The sequence below is a fragment of the Cavia porcellus genome, unplaced genomic scaffold, assembly GCF_034190915.1.
Source record: "Cavia porcellus strain 051 isolate PalLab524CR breed Dunkin Hartley unplaced genomic scaffold, mCavPor4.1 scaffold_12, whole genome shotgun sequence".
In the NCBI taxonomy this organism is placed as follows: domain Eukaryota; kingdom Metazoa; phylum Chordata; class Mammalia; order Rodentia; family Caviidae; genus Cavia; species Cavia porcellus.
Window position 1 is genome coordinate 42,357,181 of NW_026947495.1, and position 14,842 is coordinate 42,372,022.

Below are 14,842 nucleotides of genomic sequence, written 5' to 3' on the forward strand. Positions count from 1 at the left end.
TAGGGAGACTGGGGAGAAGGATGGGAAGAAATAATCAGGACAGGAATATTGACTAAAAGCTTCAAAGGCTTCTGAAAGACTGCTTTGTGAATCTCAAAAGGGAAACAAGTTCATTTTTCTTATATCTCTATAAATACTTCCCACACAAACATTACTCTAACTGAAATCTCTGAATAAGTGATTCATATTTAAATGAATGGCTAATAATAAGAAAATAAGCATTATCTGTAGTCTACTAATAAAATCTTGTCAAATCCTAATGCCCCAGTCTAAAAGTTATATACACGAAAATTTGGGTTAATGCATTTTTTAAAAGTACTTGCCTAAATAATGTAAATGGATACACAAATTGTCTAGATTCAATAATTATGAGTAGATACCTATTAAAAGTTTTTTTGTAGCAGGGTACGGTGACAGATACCTATAATCTCTGCACTCTAAGGCTGAGGCAAGAGAATCAAGGACAGCCTGGGCTACATAGTCTGAAGGCTAACCTGAACTACATAGCAAGAGCCTGTCTACAAAAAAAAAAAAAAAAATGTGTGTGTGGGGGTTAGGGATTTAGTGGCCTAAGCACCTGCCTGGCAAGCATGAGGTCATGAGTTTGATCCCTGGTACCAAAAAGAAAAAAAAAAGCCAAAACCCAAAAACTTCCTTGGCGGGGCTGGGGATTTAGCTCAGTGGCATAAGCACCTGCCTTGTAAGCAGGCAGTCGTGATCCCTGGTACCGATAAAAAGGAAAAAGGAAAAAGGAAAAAGACAAAAAAAAAAAAAAAATTTCTTGGCTAGGTGTGGTGGCACACACCTGTAATCCCAGCACTCAGGAGGCAGAGGCAGGTGGATTGTTGAGAGTTCGAGGCCATCCTTGGCTACAGGCGAGTTCAAGGTCAGCCTGAACTGTGTAGTGAAACTCTTCTCAGAGACCAAAAAAAAAATTTCTTTTTGCCACTGGCTAACGTCTACTTCAAAAGTATAGTTTCTTTTGCCTATACAAAATAAGCCCCTGGAAGTCCTATATTCCAAATTATCTTTCTCTACTTCATGGAAAACTCCAAAATAAAACAACTCTCCAGTAAACCTTGATAATCAATAATACCAGACAGAAGTAGTTTTGCCTGTAACCAAAGTATTTCAGAGTTACTGAGCAAACAAAAGTATTTACTTTACTTATTTTTATGTTTTATCACTAAATGAAAAAAAACGACAGTAAAGAGGCAGAGACTAAACTGATAACAACCCAAGGTCATAAGCAAATGCTGGAAACAAATACATGTAACAGGGACTAATTTTCTGGCTTGTATTATGGGAAAAGGCATCTCTTATTTGTTTCATTCATTCAACAAGTATTTTAATGAGCACCCATAATGTGCCAAGAACTGCTCAGCATTTACACAGGCTTCTTAAAAACAGTATAGAACATAGTACCTGCCCTCTAAGAGCCCACAGTCTGGTACCTGCTAGGCAACCAGCAAATGAAAAACACAAAATAAAACAAATCAATAGCTAAGTGCCAAAATAAACACAACAGGAGAGTATGAATAGATACCATAGGATTTTTTAGTTGGAAAGGGAGGTATATATTGGCCAAAGTTATTTCTAAGAATCTTCAGAGATTAAACTTGAAATAAAATTTACGTAAGCAAAGAAAACTTCACGGTGAATTTGAGGCAGGAGGCAAGAAAAACAATGTCAGTTCAGCCATGAACTAACCCAATCAAATCGCTTAAAATATGGAAAGACTAGTTTTGATTGAAATTAGAAGTGTGAAAACATCCATGTTTGAAATGTGTTTTGACGTTTACTTTGAAAGCTACCCTACAGAACTGAGATCCCAGGCCACACGTATAGAAAAGCATCAGAGATTCTTGAGAAAGGAACGCACAATGATGTCAAGTTTTAGACATGGTGATAGTATTAAAATAAGAAATTTGTTCAAAAATTGAGAACCCCAGCCATTGAGAGTATGACAATCTGGGCTCATATGGTGAGAGAAATATAAATAAAACAAGATCTGTTAGAGCCTGCCTTATTCAATGTTAAGAAAATCAAACTTATTGTAAATCACAAATGTTCACTTATTAATTTATTGAACAATGAACCAAGGGAGAGAGAGCACTGAACAAACACAACTAGTGAAGCATTACAAAAAGAATTTTTGTTCTTTTTGCTAAGGAGAATGAACCCACAGGCCTTTGCACTGAGCCTTATCTCACAACATTTTTAAATTTGTCAAATAGGGTACCATGCCCAGCCAGAATTTCCTGTTCTTTTATTTCTAAAGCAACCCCTAAGATCTCGTAACATCTACTCTCAAATTATCTGGATTGAATCATAGGCCATTGGGTCTGAAAGGGATCTTACAGAATGAACCTATAGCATGTGTGCCATTGCAGGCTGTTTGTATCACTGAAAGCTCCAAGAGGTTCCCCCTCACTGTTAATAGATCTCACAGAGCAGAAAAATTAAAACAAAACAAACAAAACAAAGCAAAGCAAAACAAAATAAAAATGAGAGTGTGACTTTGTTAGGAAAAGGAAAATTCATCTGTGGCTAATAGATGGCAGGATATATATGTTTTTTTGTGCAGAAAAAAAAACAAAAAGAAAAGAATAGAAAGTATTACCAAGATATAGAAGAAGAGAGTCTCATATAATTATAGTTCAACAGAAATTACTACTGGAAATTTTTGATTTTTGCACACAGGTAGAAAAAATATTCTTGACATTTATACAACTTAAAAGTTTTAATTCTATAAAGGTATGATTTTCTTATAGAGTTACACAAGTAAATTTGATCTACAGCGTAAGATGAACATAAAAGAAATATTAAGCTCCATTTGAAAATTAACAACCTATTCTGACTAAATTATTAAAATGGCATTCTACGTTATTTCATTAATTTAAAGAAACAAAAATATTATACATCTAAGTTAACTTGTTGCATTTTAAAATTGTGAACTTTAGCTTCTCCAGATTACTGTGTCCATTGTGCATATTGTTTTACAAACAAATTTTAAAATTTTGTGTTATATTCAGTAACATTTCTAAGGCCACAATCATTTAGCAATTAAGACTGCCTTCAATTTTAGTTATTTGTCCCAGAAGAGATCTTACAAAATGTAGTCAATACAGGCAACCAACAGGGACTGGGTTCTTGGACACACACGGTTATCAAAATAGAGATGCTCAAATTCTGTACATGTAAACGGCATAGTATCTACATATAATCTATGCACATCCTTTCGTATACTCTATCATCTCTAGATTACTTATACGTAATAATACCACATGCATGCTAATATACATACATAGTTGTTATGAAGTCACGTTTATGGAACAAGAAAAAGGTCTGTACTTGTTCAGTACAGATGTGATTTATTTTTCTAACACTGTCAACTAATAGTTGAATCAGCGAATGTAAAACCTGGAAGTCATGGAACACCCAACTGTATATGAAGGTTCCATAATTTTCAGCCTCAAAGTCTAAAGAATTTGTGAGTTCACTTTTAAAATTGTATGGTAGAACCATGTGCTGTGAATGAAACAGGCATCCTGTTGCTTCTCAATTACTTTGTGATCCCTTACAGCTCATCAATACTTCTTAAGCGTATAGACAGAAGAAATGACGCAAAAAATAATTTTTGCTACTTATTAACTTTTACTTTTAAGGGGATGTTTACAGAACTTTAAATAAGATTCCTCTTTTATTTGAGGATGCAAATTATCCATGCTCTCCTAGTCTCTTATAATGCTAAAATAATAACTTTAGCAAGATTTGGGATTCACATTTGTTAGCTATTTAAGGGGCAAAGAATAATAATCCAATTTTGAGAAAAATGATGTGTCCTTCTCTTGTGATCCTCAGAGCTAGACTCCTAAAACACTTATTCACTATCCTAACAGGAGCCAACAGAGGGAGAAACAATTCTAGGAATTTGCATAATTAGGTACATTTAAAGGCACACAGCATATACTGGCCTAGTTAAAAAAAAAGTAGAAGAAAACCATAGAGGTAATTTCAAAGTATCTGAATGGATATATACCAAGCAAACTTATGAGGAAGATGGCCACTGAGATAGCTAAAGAGAAAGGGCCGTAAAACAAACTGCAACCAGCTTATGTCAATGAGATACATAAAAGTACTTTTAAAAAACAAAATCTGCATTTTACTAGCAATGACTAGCTGGTATCTTGGCTTTGGTAGTGCACTAGCACCATTACAGCAAGGGTAAGCAGGTCAATCCCTTGCAAAACTTACCTTGATTGGCCCAATGGAAACAGAAGGCCCCAGAAAAGAGAGAAGCATCTGGCAGTAGCAAATTGTTTTATTTTATCTTTCTGTGGAAAGAAACTAATTTTAAATAAGAACCAGAGCATTTAAAGAATAAATATTTTTAAAGCTCATTATCTAGTTAGAGCAGCTCTACCAAGAAAATAAGAAGAGCTCCTTGCTGCTTAGAGATGGAAGGAAACAGAAGAATCAGAGTTGTCTCTGCGTCTCCTATGGAGTTTTAAAATTTGTGTTATTCTACAGTAACAGAATAAAAACCTTTTTTATATAAAGAACTCCTGTAGACAGAATATTTTGGGTCTGGTGCCTTTGAATAAAGATTTTTGTACAAAATTAAGGGTTATATTCCAAATACAAAAGAAAAAAAACAGCTGACGTTGAGCCCTTCTACTGTTAACGTTTTTAAAAAAAGACAGCAAGCTCCTTTTTCCACTATAATTTCACTAACTGTAACCATTGAGGCTCAAACAAATGTCAAAGTAAACAGTACTTATTAGGAAAATAGCATATGTAATTGGCTTTCCAAATTAGTTTGCTAGCCTAAATTTCTTGTGATTTAGCAAGATATTCATATGGAAATAATCCAGTCACCTAAGGGACTTGCGTATTATAGAACCTAGCATACTGTAAAAACAGTTATGTATGGTACATGATCCTGTTGACCTTATGCATGTTTCTCTAGAAACTCAGTTTTACCGGTCACTGAGTCAGCATTAAAACCTTTTGATCCAAAACACTCTCACAAAGTGTCCATTTACATTTTATGCTAGAGATGAAAGGGGAAGCTAATAAACAGGAGTGCAGAAGCAGTATGCACTAAAAAACAAAACAAGTGTAAGTGGAAAATGGACTACCTATTTGCACTGTCCTGTGAAGAATGATTTACAAAACAAAATCTTCCCATCCCACACACAAAGCAGAAAGTCTTTCAAGAACAAAATTCATTCTAAGCCAAATTTCTAAACAATTACTATTTTCTGATTCCATGCATTTTACATGATAGACAAAAATAAGTTATGTTGTCCCTGCTATGTATTTACTTACAAGATTAACTCCATTTGACATGCTAGAAAAAATCATTGTTATAAAGCTTAGATGTCCACTTTTAAAATTGAAAAAAAAAATCTTAATTTTGTTGAAGTAGTAAATTTGTTTCACAGAACTTTTCTATTAATATTAAAAATTTGGTTATAGTCAAGATTCAACATTTATCTTATTTGAAACACTATCTGGGCATAAACTAATGCTTAAACAGCTACAAGTACAATATCCAACCTACATTTTGAGATCTTAACAAAGTAACAACAGAGGCAAAAATAAATAAAAAACAAACAAAAATGTAACATTCTTACTTGTCCCATTGGTGGTCCTCCCATAGGGGGCATCATTTGTGGCATCATTCCATGAGGTACAGGAGGCATATTTGCTCTCTGACCCATTGGGTGCATTCCCATTGGTGTATAATGCATGCCAGGGTGCCCCATCTGAAAAACAGTAAAAATTGAAAGTTAACAAGCTACATTAAACGCTCCTCAAAAAAAAAAGAATCTCACTTGAACTACTCACTTACCCACAGAAGCACAGTATCAGACTAAGGGGTGATTTATTATTAATTTGTACTTTTCTGTTTTCAACAAGATGCACTATGCCAGTATTTTTAAGGATCCGCAAATTCCACAATAAAATGGAGAAGATTAAATTCACAGATGGAACAGGTGAATCATAGCTGTCTCTTGGGGGAGGGGATACTGATTAATCAACTACTGTCTTACTAAGCTTAGAGAATACGTATTGAATGCTAATGTAAACGGTGAAAACCAAAACTTTGTTCTATTTCACACAAATGCAAGTGAGTCAGCTGGTCTGTTACAACGTTATTGGGTTACTGACTTTAAATTTCTAAATTGACCAAATTCATTTAGAGGACTGGCCTTATAATGCACAAGAGCATGGATACCCAGCTATACTTCATTCCTAACAGCATACCAGTTCCTGGTAACAGTGTTAAGAGAGGTAAAACTCCTTTTGCCAAAGCAAAAGACTGAGGTTCTGTCATTTAGACTCTAAATGCGAACAACTAATTCATGCATTTTAATGCACTTTTAAAAGGCAACTGCTTTTTTTTACATGCGTTCATTGTTCTAGATTTTAAACTAGGTAATTATCTCTTGTCAATTCTCCCAACAGTCCTCCCTGTAGACTACCACCACTACTAGAGAAAACAAATCCTGGTGGTCTCTTTTAAAGTGTTACTGGATCAAGATTTCATACTAAAACGGGCCTACGGCTCCAACACTCACAGCCCGCCCAGGGCTCTGCACCTTCAAATGCGTATCAGTCTAGGCCAAGCCGATGGGAACTTCAGGGTCCCACATCCTTCTCTTTGTGCCTCCTAACCCTCCATTTCTCTTCCTCGAGACATATCCCACCGTCTCGTGCTCTTCCTTGGTCCACTCTTATCTTCTGCTCCTTTTGGAGGAAGCTTCCTGTCTCAGACTCCGTTTTTCATTGTGCCGCTTTCTCCGGCCCCACCGATCCCTTACCGAGGGCCGTCTCCTCAGGAAGCCGTCAGCAGAGACCCATGAGCTGGAGCAGAGGGTTGAGCCGGACAATCTCCGCTCCCCGTCCCCGGGACCCCGCGAGGGAGGTTGGTTCTCCATTTCACTCACCATGAGGCCTCCACGCTCTGCTCCCGTCCCCGGCCTCATCGTTGGGCTCAGACTGCTCCGCCGGCGGCCACTGCCGCTACACATACCAACAAGAAGCGATCTGAGTGGCTGGCGTCCGCTGAGGCTAAAGGTTAAAGGCTGCCCTGAGCTACGGGGCGGGCATCTAAGGGGGCTAACAAGCTGATAGGCTTCCACACTGTCCAATCAGCGTGCGCTATCGACACGCAGCTCTGCGGTGATTCGCCCCGACCTCAGCCTCCCTCGGTGTCGCCTGCATGGGGGAGGGGGACGGAGGAAGTTTCCAAGTCCTCCACTGAGAAAACTCCACCAACTTCCCCTAGAGAAGGCAAGACAACCATGTCCCAGCTTCCCGGGTTTAGACCCTTTCACCCTGTAGTAGTGGTGGGAAACTTCCACCTTCATTCCCCCCGCCCCGCCAGAGTTACATACGCCCCACAAACCTTGAGGCCGTCAAGGGTAGGGTGGGGTAGGGTTGGGTAGGGTGGGACGGGGCGGGGTCAGCATCGTGCCGCGCTGTAGGTGGCTGTGACCGAGGTGCGCGCGCCGCGCTTGCGGTGTAGGGGTGAGGTCTCCAGGAAAGGGATCGAGTCCTCAAGTCCTGTGTCCGGCGCTCACCGCGTAGGGAGGAGATTGGGGGAGAAAGAGACAGGGGTATGGGGGAAAAAGGAAGAAGGTGGTGTGTCGGGCAGCACAGAGGGAATTTTTTTTCTTTGTACGGGAGTTTGAACTCATGACCTCATGCTTGCTAGATCCCTGGCCTAAAGAGGGAAGTTGTGATAGGTGCGGGGGTAAGAACCTAAAAGAGAAACAAAGGGGCAGCTAAGGCACAGCGAGAGCGCTGAGCTGTCAATAATGAAGGGAGCTAATAAGGCAATGCCTATCAGTGGGCAAAGGCGGGCGCTAGGATCCGGCGTCTAGAAGAGTGCTTTAGGGCTGGCAGAACGCGCGTTTGCCTAGAGGCGTTGAGACGGTAGCAGAGGTGTTGGGCCTAGATGCGCTGCAGGGAGGGGAAACGAAAGTACGCGGCAGTGTCTTTTTCCGGGCGTTCTCGCACCCCCACTTGTGTGGGTCCAATGGTAAAGGCCGTGACGACACTGATCTCTGATTGGCTAGTGCTTGGCGGGGCGGGGCTATGGGAGACACGCCCCTTTCAGGTCCGTTGGTCTTTCCCGCCATGTCGTTCCTCGGGAGCACGGGCCATCAGGGTCCGCGGAGTCGCCGACAGGGTATCCGCGCCTCTGTCTCTCGGCCGTTGAATTCCATCTTCACTCAGGGAGAGAGTTGGGGTGAAGGTGAAGTCGACGAGGAGGGAGGCAGTGATCAGGTGGCCCGCGACTTGCGGGCAGAGTTCTCGGCCGGTGCGTTGTCCGAGCCCAGAAGGGGTGGGCCGTTCCCACCTGGAGGACTTGGCTCGCCTGTCCTGCTGGACAAACGTAACGGCATCTTCCCTGCGGCTGCGGGCAGCCGGACTCAGGCTCGGCGGTGGCCTATCCAGATTCTTTCTATTCTCTGTTCCCTGCTGTTCGCCGTCTTCCTTGCTTTCCTGCTGGCCATCGCGTACCTGGTCGTTAAAGGTACTGAGCACAAGCTTTGAAAGTATCTGAGGTAGACTTGAGCCTGGAGGCGGCTTGTGACCTCCATCCACATCTTTTCCTGCTGTGCATGGGCAGCCGCTTTCCAGTCAGCCCCGATGTATACCTTTGTTTGCTCTTCCCTTTTTGTTTTGTGTTCATAGATGGAGGTCGCTGGTGCCTGGTGAGGAGATCCTTTTTAAGAACTTGTGTTGATTAAATGGATACTAAAGTCAGTAAAATATTTAGTTTGATTATTTAAGCAAAACGTAGAATACCTGCCATTAGAGGGATCTGTAAGTGCCTGCATTTGAAATAGATTATACATAGTGTGTGTGTGTGTGTGTGTGTGTGTGTGTGTATGTGTATGCAAAGATAAATAGCCTTTGCTCTACAAGTGGTTAAAAAGTGTGCTGTCCCCTAATTCATTGGTATACTAAGAATTCTTGAAGAACGGGGATTGCCCGTACCCCAGTCCAGATTACTTTTAAGGATAGCTTCTTTATTTGCAGCTAGATATACCATGTAGTTTTATTGCAGAAAATACAGTTTCCTCCCTCTACTAATTTCATCTTCCTGTCTCTGAAGTTGAAATATTGGCCAAGTTGGAAGTAAAATAGGTGTGTTATGCAGGTTTTTCAAAGGCTTGCATGGACTGGGTATTTATTACAGTGGAAACATTCAGTTCTCACTTTGGCTCATCTTGGCCAAATTATTGAAAAAGAAGCTGCAAGCGAGGGGAAAAACTTAATGTTTGACTGCTTTTACCAATTCTCTATTACTCCTGACCCCCTTTTTACCCCTTCTGTAACTTGATAGTTTTGTAGAGAACTTGCTATTCTTTGCCAAGAGATCACTTTTGTACTATAAAGTCAGCAAAATGGAAGTTCATTGCAAAAAACATCGATAATATTTTGGAGAGTAGAGAAAGGAACTGAACTCAGTCTAGTATAATATGTTCTTAAATTTGTGTCACGTAAAATGTGTTCAAAATAAAGAACTTACTGGCTTGTGGAAGGTCATGTAGCTAATAAATCAAATTAGAATTTGACCCAGTTCAGCACCAGAGCACTTTATAGTTTCATAATGTCTTCAAGTCTTGGGCTTACTCTTGAAATTATAAAATGATCTTACTTTTCTGCCTAAACCTTTCTTTGTGTTTACAGAGTTGCATGCTGAGAATCTGAAAACTGAAGATGTAGATACTGGGCTGTTAGGTATGAACTTGTCACTTGATTTAACTTTGGTCTAATCTTTGTTTTTTCCAAATTATATTTAAACTATGCAGACTTTGGAATAAAATAATGTATTCCTATCTGCAGTTGATTTAGTCCTGTTTCTCATTTACATGTATATGGTTAGATTTGTTATATACACATCTGTAGTGTGTAAATGTACGTATTATGCATTTGCTATAACTTCATTTTTAACATAACTGTATAACATTTTTAACATAACTGTATATGATTCAGGTTCTGCACATATGTAGGATTTTCTAGTTAACTGCTGATAGAGGCTGTCCAGAATTATTTGAAGGAATTGAAAAACAAAAACTTTACAAACTTAGCCCATGTTAGTAGTGTATGCAAGCCTCACAAGAAATTTAAGTTCATATAATTTTATAAGCAACTTTTTAAAAAAAATTAGGAAGTCATTGATCATACTTTTGAAGATTTATGACTAAGAGTCAAATTTGAGTTTCTGCAGCATCTGCAAAATGCTATAGTTTCCAAGTTTACAGTGAAAAAGAACTTCTTATTGCTGTATTTTCTTATTCTGTCAAAATGATCTTGGAGGATTTCGAATTCTCCGCATGTATTTTACTCCTGTTAGATGTAATCATTTGATTTATTAGCCACTTATTTGATTACTCTGGATAGGCATGTCATCCCCCACTCCCGAATCTTCACTAAACTCGTCTATCTCTCTAAAGCTAATGCCATCACAGTGACCCTATCTAGTCTACCTCCTTTTACAGAAGGGGAAAGGGCCATCTTCAAATAATGAGGTTAGTTTGCTAAATACTCTGTGGAAATTTTTCTGTGTTATGTTCTCAACTTGCATGTGAAAACACATACTTTTTACTCATTTTATCAATTTTGTTATACTGTTTCATTTCTAGAAAACAGCCAGGACTTTTCATATCATTCATTTATCTACCCACTCAGTACAATGGAAAGAAAACCTTAAGAACTAGGCATGAATTCTAGCCTGTTGCTATTTAAAAGTAAACTTGGTTTCTTTCATATTTATAAATTAAATGGGTGGCAGTTCTTTTTTTTTAGACTTTTTTTTTTGTAGTGCTGGGATTGAACCCAGCTCTTGCCCTCTAGGCAAGAACTCTTATCATTGAGCTGCTTTCCCAACTTTTTTGTTTAGTTTTGAGAAGAATATCACTAAATCGCTCAGAATGGCCTCAAGCTAGGGGTCCTGTTTTGCTTCCAGAGTATAGTAGCTGGGATTGTAAGCTTGTATAATGGTTTGCTTAATATAAAAAAATATAATGGAACTTTTACCCCTTCCCTACCTCCTCTTTCCAATCCAGTTAAATAATTTACATTGCTTTTAGGTATGCGTTGATAGATATTTAATGCTGTGAGAGCAATGGGAAGATCAATTTCTAAGTCTGATTCTGGCATGAATTTATTATCAGTATTCAAGAATGAGCAAAACTACCATGTTTTTATACCACAAAAACTATGAATAACAGCTATGCCAAGATATGCTTATAGGAAATGGTGATCATGCAGAGAATAAATACAACCAACATCACTTAATAGGTTAATTCAGTCATAATCCTGGGGATTAATTTTGAAGGAAGCATTGTTATATACAGAGTACATGTATCTGTTATATCATGTGGATATCAAATAGTCTTCTCTACCATCATAATATTCTTAAAAACCTGTTTCAGAGTTACAGTACTAAGATGATTAAACTCTGGTAAGGTTGAAGTCATTGTGCTAACACTTGCTCTTATATTGTTCTAAGCTGAAATTCTGGCCTGTCTGGGAGAAAAATACAGGTTAGCATCTTTACAGAATTTTTATTTTTAGTCTCTGATTACAATTCTTAAGACTGGGTAGTTGAAAACATAGGCCAGTTCTCTCTTTGATATCTTGAGTTGGTTTCTTCTTGTTTTACCCCTGAAGAAATGCTTGTGAAATTATATCCTACTCTTTGCATAATTGATAGTAAAGTTTTCACATGAAGAAACAGCCCAAGTCTTAAATAAAAAAATCTATTGTTGAAATTACTTATTGGGTTAAATAAAAAAGTAATATATACTCTTATCATATGGCAGTACTTTCATTGTATTATATTTATTTTGCTTGTTTGCTAGAAACCTGAGAGCTAGATAAATATTTTCTATGTATTTAAAAGTTCTCTACCATAATGATCTTTTTACACTGATAAAAATTTTTGTATGTTGCAAATTTTTGCTCTGCAATTTAATCTGAGTCCAAAAGTACCTCTAGATTTTAAATTCTGTTCAGTGTGAGACTTAAGAACAAATGATGGTAGTATAGTAGTTGAAGAGGCAGTTTGAGATACACGTTAAGACTTTGAATTAATTTTTAAAAAATGTATTCAGGAGTGATGAAATCCTTCAAGGATGACTATTAACAGATCGTTATAACTTATGTTTAGACGCCCCCCGCCCAAGGCCTCATGCAGTCATGAGTGGGACTTTTTCAGAGGTGATTGAATCTAGAGTGGGTCACCCTAGGATTAAGGGTGCATGATTACTAAATTAGTGCACTGATTGTTTGGTGTAGTTATGGGTAGGTTTAAGGGTACCCACTGTGGGTATGAGTGCTGTATTCTCCAAGGACAGGTAATCTGGATACTACATAAAGGGATAGAAAATATCTGTCCCTTGTTGCTTGCTGCTAGCTGTTAACTGCTGGCTGCTTGGATAGTGTTACTGTTTTCTGTCTGACACAAACTGTTTAGCCTGTGTGATGCCCCTCTGCCTCACTACCTTGTTTTGGAGCCAGCTGCCTATGAATTAAAACCTCTTCAAACTGTGAGCTGAATAAACCTTTCCTCATTTATCTGTGCTTTTCAGATATTTTGTCTCAATAGTGAGAAAAGTAACTTAAATCACAGATTAAAAAAAAAAAACAAAAACAATGTAAGCCCAAAAGGTCTGTTAATAAACCTGACTTCAAAGAAATTGATACAAAGCTCTGGTAGTGTTTTATCTGAAAGAATTTTTCCTAGGGAGCTCTCGATAGTTTTCTTAAAACATAATAATAATAAGGTTCATGATGATGTGGCATCAAAGCATTTGGAATTTAATTGATTTTTGTGGACTAAAGGATGAGGGTACAATTGTGTGTATCTTCACTGGTGATGTTACTTACCCAAGAGTATATGCTTGATACTATGAACTAGTTTTGGAGCTCATCTTCTGTAATCTTTCTTGGGTAACAATAAAGTCACGCTACAGAGTTTTCAGGATTTGGGCTTCTTTTTGTGTAATTGTCATGCCAGCAGTCCCTTAAGATTAGCATATTTTGTAAGAGTAATTTTTAAAACCTCTTAATTTGGTTAATACTACATTTCAGTTATTCCTCTTGAAGACTTATTCTTAGATCAGATTGTACTGATTATGTACAGTGCTAAATTGTTTTAATTTTTCCACATTGGTCTTTGTCTCATTTTTTTCATTTTACCATATTTCACAAAATTAGTACCATTTCCAACATTGGCAAGTACAACAAAATGACCTTCTATTTTAGTTGTTCTTTTAATGATTAAGCCATATATACAATTTTACACAAATTGTACCATGTCATTTGTAAATTTTTACAGAAAGTAGTTGTTACTCCTCAATTATGGATAATACTGTATCATTTTTCTTAATAGATTGTGGAATCAAATTAAAAGATGAATATGCTAGTTCAAAAGTCAATGTCAGGGCCGAGTGTGGTGGCACATACCTGTAATCCCCAACACTCAGGAGTATAATTCCTCAGTTACTAATATTGGGGCTGATTTGTGATGGCTCATGTCACACAATGAAAGACTCATGACATGAGGAGAGGGCTGATGACTGTTCTGTTTATTAAAGAAATAGTCTGTTTTCCATGCTTAAAGAGAACAAAAGCATTCTTAGGGAAGTTCAAAAGATAGTTTGAGAAAGGTACATGTTACACTTAAGCTGGTAGCATTGGGAACTGGGCTGATAGGCTTGAGTTGATGAAGTTGGGAATAGCACAGAAGATGTGTCTACATCCTGTAGCTACAAGGCTGTGGGCTCCAAGTCATGCCATACTCCATTTGCAGAGTCCTTAGCTGACTCTTTAGGACAGGCCACATCTACAACTTAGATGAAAAGTGCTTCATATACTTGTTTTCAGTGCCAACTCTCACAAGGAGGCTGAGGCAGGAGGCCAGCCTGGGCTACATAGATACCCTATCTCAAAAAAATAAAATAAAATAAAGATCAGGGCAGGGGGCTTGCCTGTAAACTTGTCACTCTGAGACTGAGGCAGGAGATCTGCAAGTTAGAGCCTAGCCTGGGCAACTTGGTGAATGATTTAGGGATATAGCTTAGTGTCTCCACAGAACAAATAAAAGTCAAATTCAGGGTTTTGATTATTCTTCACTGTAAGAAGCCAAGAATTTTTCTGAATCTTCCAAGAATGGGTCATCTCTAACATGTGCTTTCTCTTGGTAATTATTACCATGTTTCTAATGTTCTAGATAAGTAGTCATGATAGAGTCTCATTGCTTTGAAGAATAACTGATAAACTCTTCAGATGATTTAGCATTGTTTTTGGGATATATATTTTGTGCATACATGTGTGCGATGCTGGGGATCGAACCCAGGGCTTTATGCATGCAAGGCAAGAACTCTACCACTGAGCCACATCTCCAGCCCCTACCATCATCTTTAAACTCAATGTCAGTTCTTTCTCTGCAAATGTACAGCATCTTGGAAGCATCACAGTTATAGCCTAAATTAATAGTTCAAAAACAAGGAGAGCCCTTGATACTGAAAGATGCTACAGATCTGGTCCTTGCCAAAGAAAGGATGTTAAGAATGGCAGGCACCAAAGACATCCGGTTCAGAAGCTTATTTTTTTAGGTTCACTTTGAGAAAAGATTTGGCCATGTTGCCCATGCTGATTTCATACTTGGGAGCTCAAGGAATCCTGCTTTATCCTTCTGAGTAGCTGGAAGTATAGGCATATATTGCCCTGCCTAGCACAGAAGCTGTTTCCTTTTCATAGACTCAACGTGATTTCTATTAGCACTGACTACACTAGTTTGTATAAA

General features: G+C 38.4%; 2 protein-coding genes across 10 annotated transcripts in view; one reads left to right on the top strand and one right to left on the bottom strand.

The window, feature by feature from the left end:
* Positions 1–7,119, bottom strand: part of Prpf40a (pre-mRNA processing factor 40 homolog A) — a 55,048-nt gene extending 47,929 nt beyond the window's left edge. For 4 of the 9 annotated variants that reach the window (XM_063259101.1, XM_063259100.1, XM_003478691.5 and 1 more), the window contains exons 1-2: positions 6,834–7,058; positions 5,643–5,774 (exon numbers count right to left, since the gene is read on the bottom strand). In XM_063259101.1, coding sequence (XP_063115171.1) covers positions 5,643–5,774; positions 6,834–7,043 — 342 coding nt within the window. In that variant the 5' untranslated portion in view covers positions 7,044–7,058. Of the gene's footprint in view, positions 1–4,257; positions 4,351–5,642; positions 5,775–6,833 lie in introns of those variants that run through there. The other 5 variants (XM_023561012.2, XM_013142455.3, XM_005007692.4 and 2 more) reach the window with 3 other exon arrangements.
* Positions 7,120–7,640: 521 nt separating this feature from the next.
* Arl6ip6 (ADP ribosylation factor like GTPase 6 interacting protein 6) overlaps positions 7,641–14,842 on the top strand; it is a 35,714-nt gene continuing 28,512 nt past the window's right edge. Inside the window, exons 1-2 of the mRNA XM_063259103.1 lie at positions 7,641–8,554; positions 9,718–9,768. Coding sequence (XP_063115173.1) covers positions 8,113–8,554; positions 9,718–9,768 — 493 coding nt within the window. The 5' untranslated portion in view covers positions 7,641–8,112. The remainder of the gene's footprint in view (positions 8,555–9,717; positions 9,769–14,842) is intronic.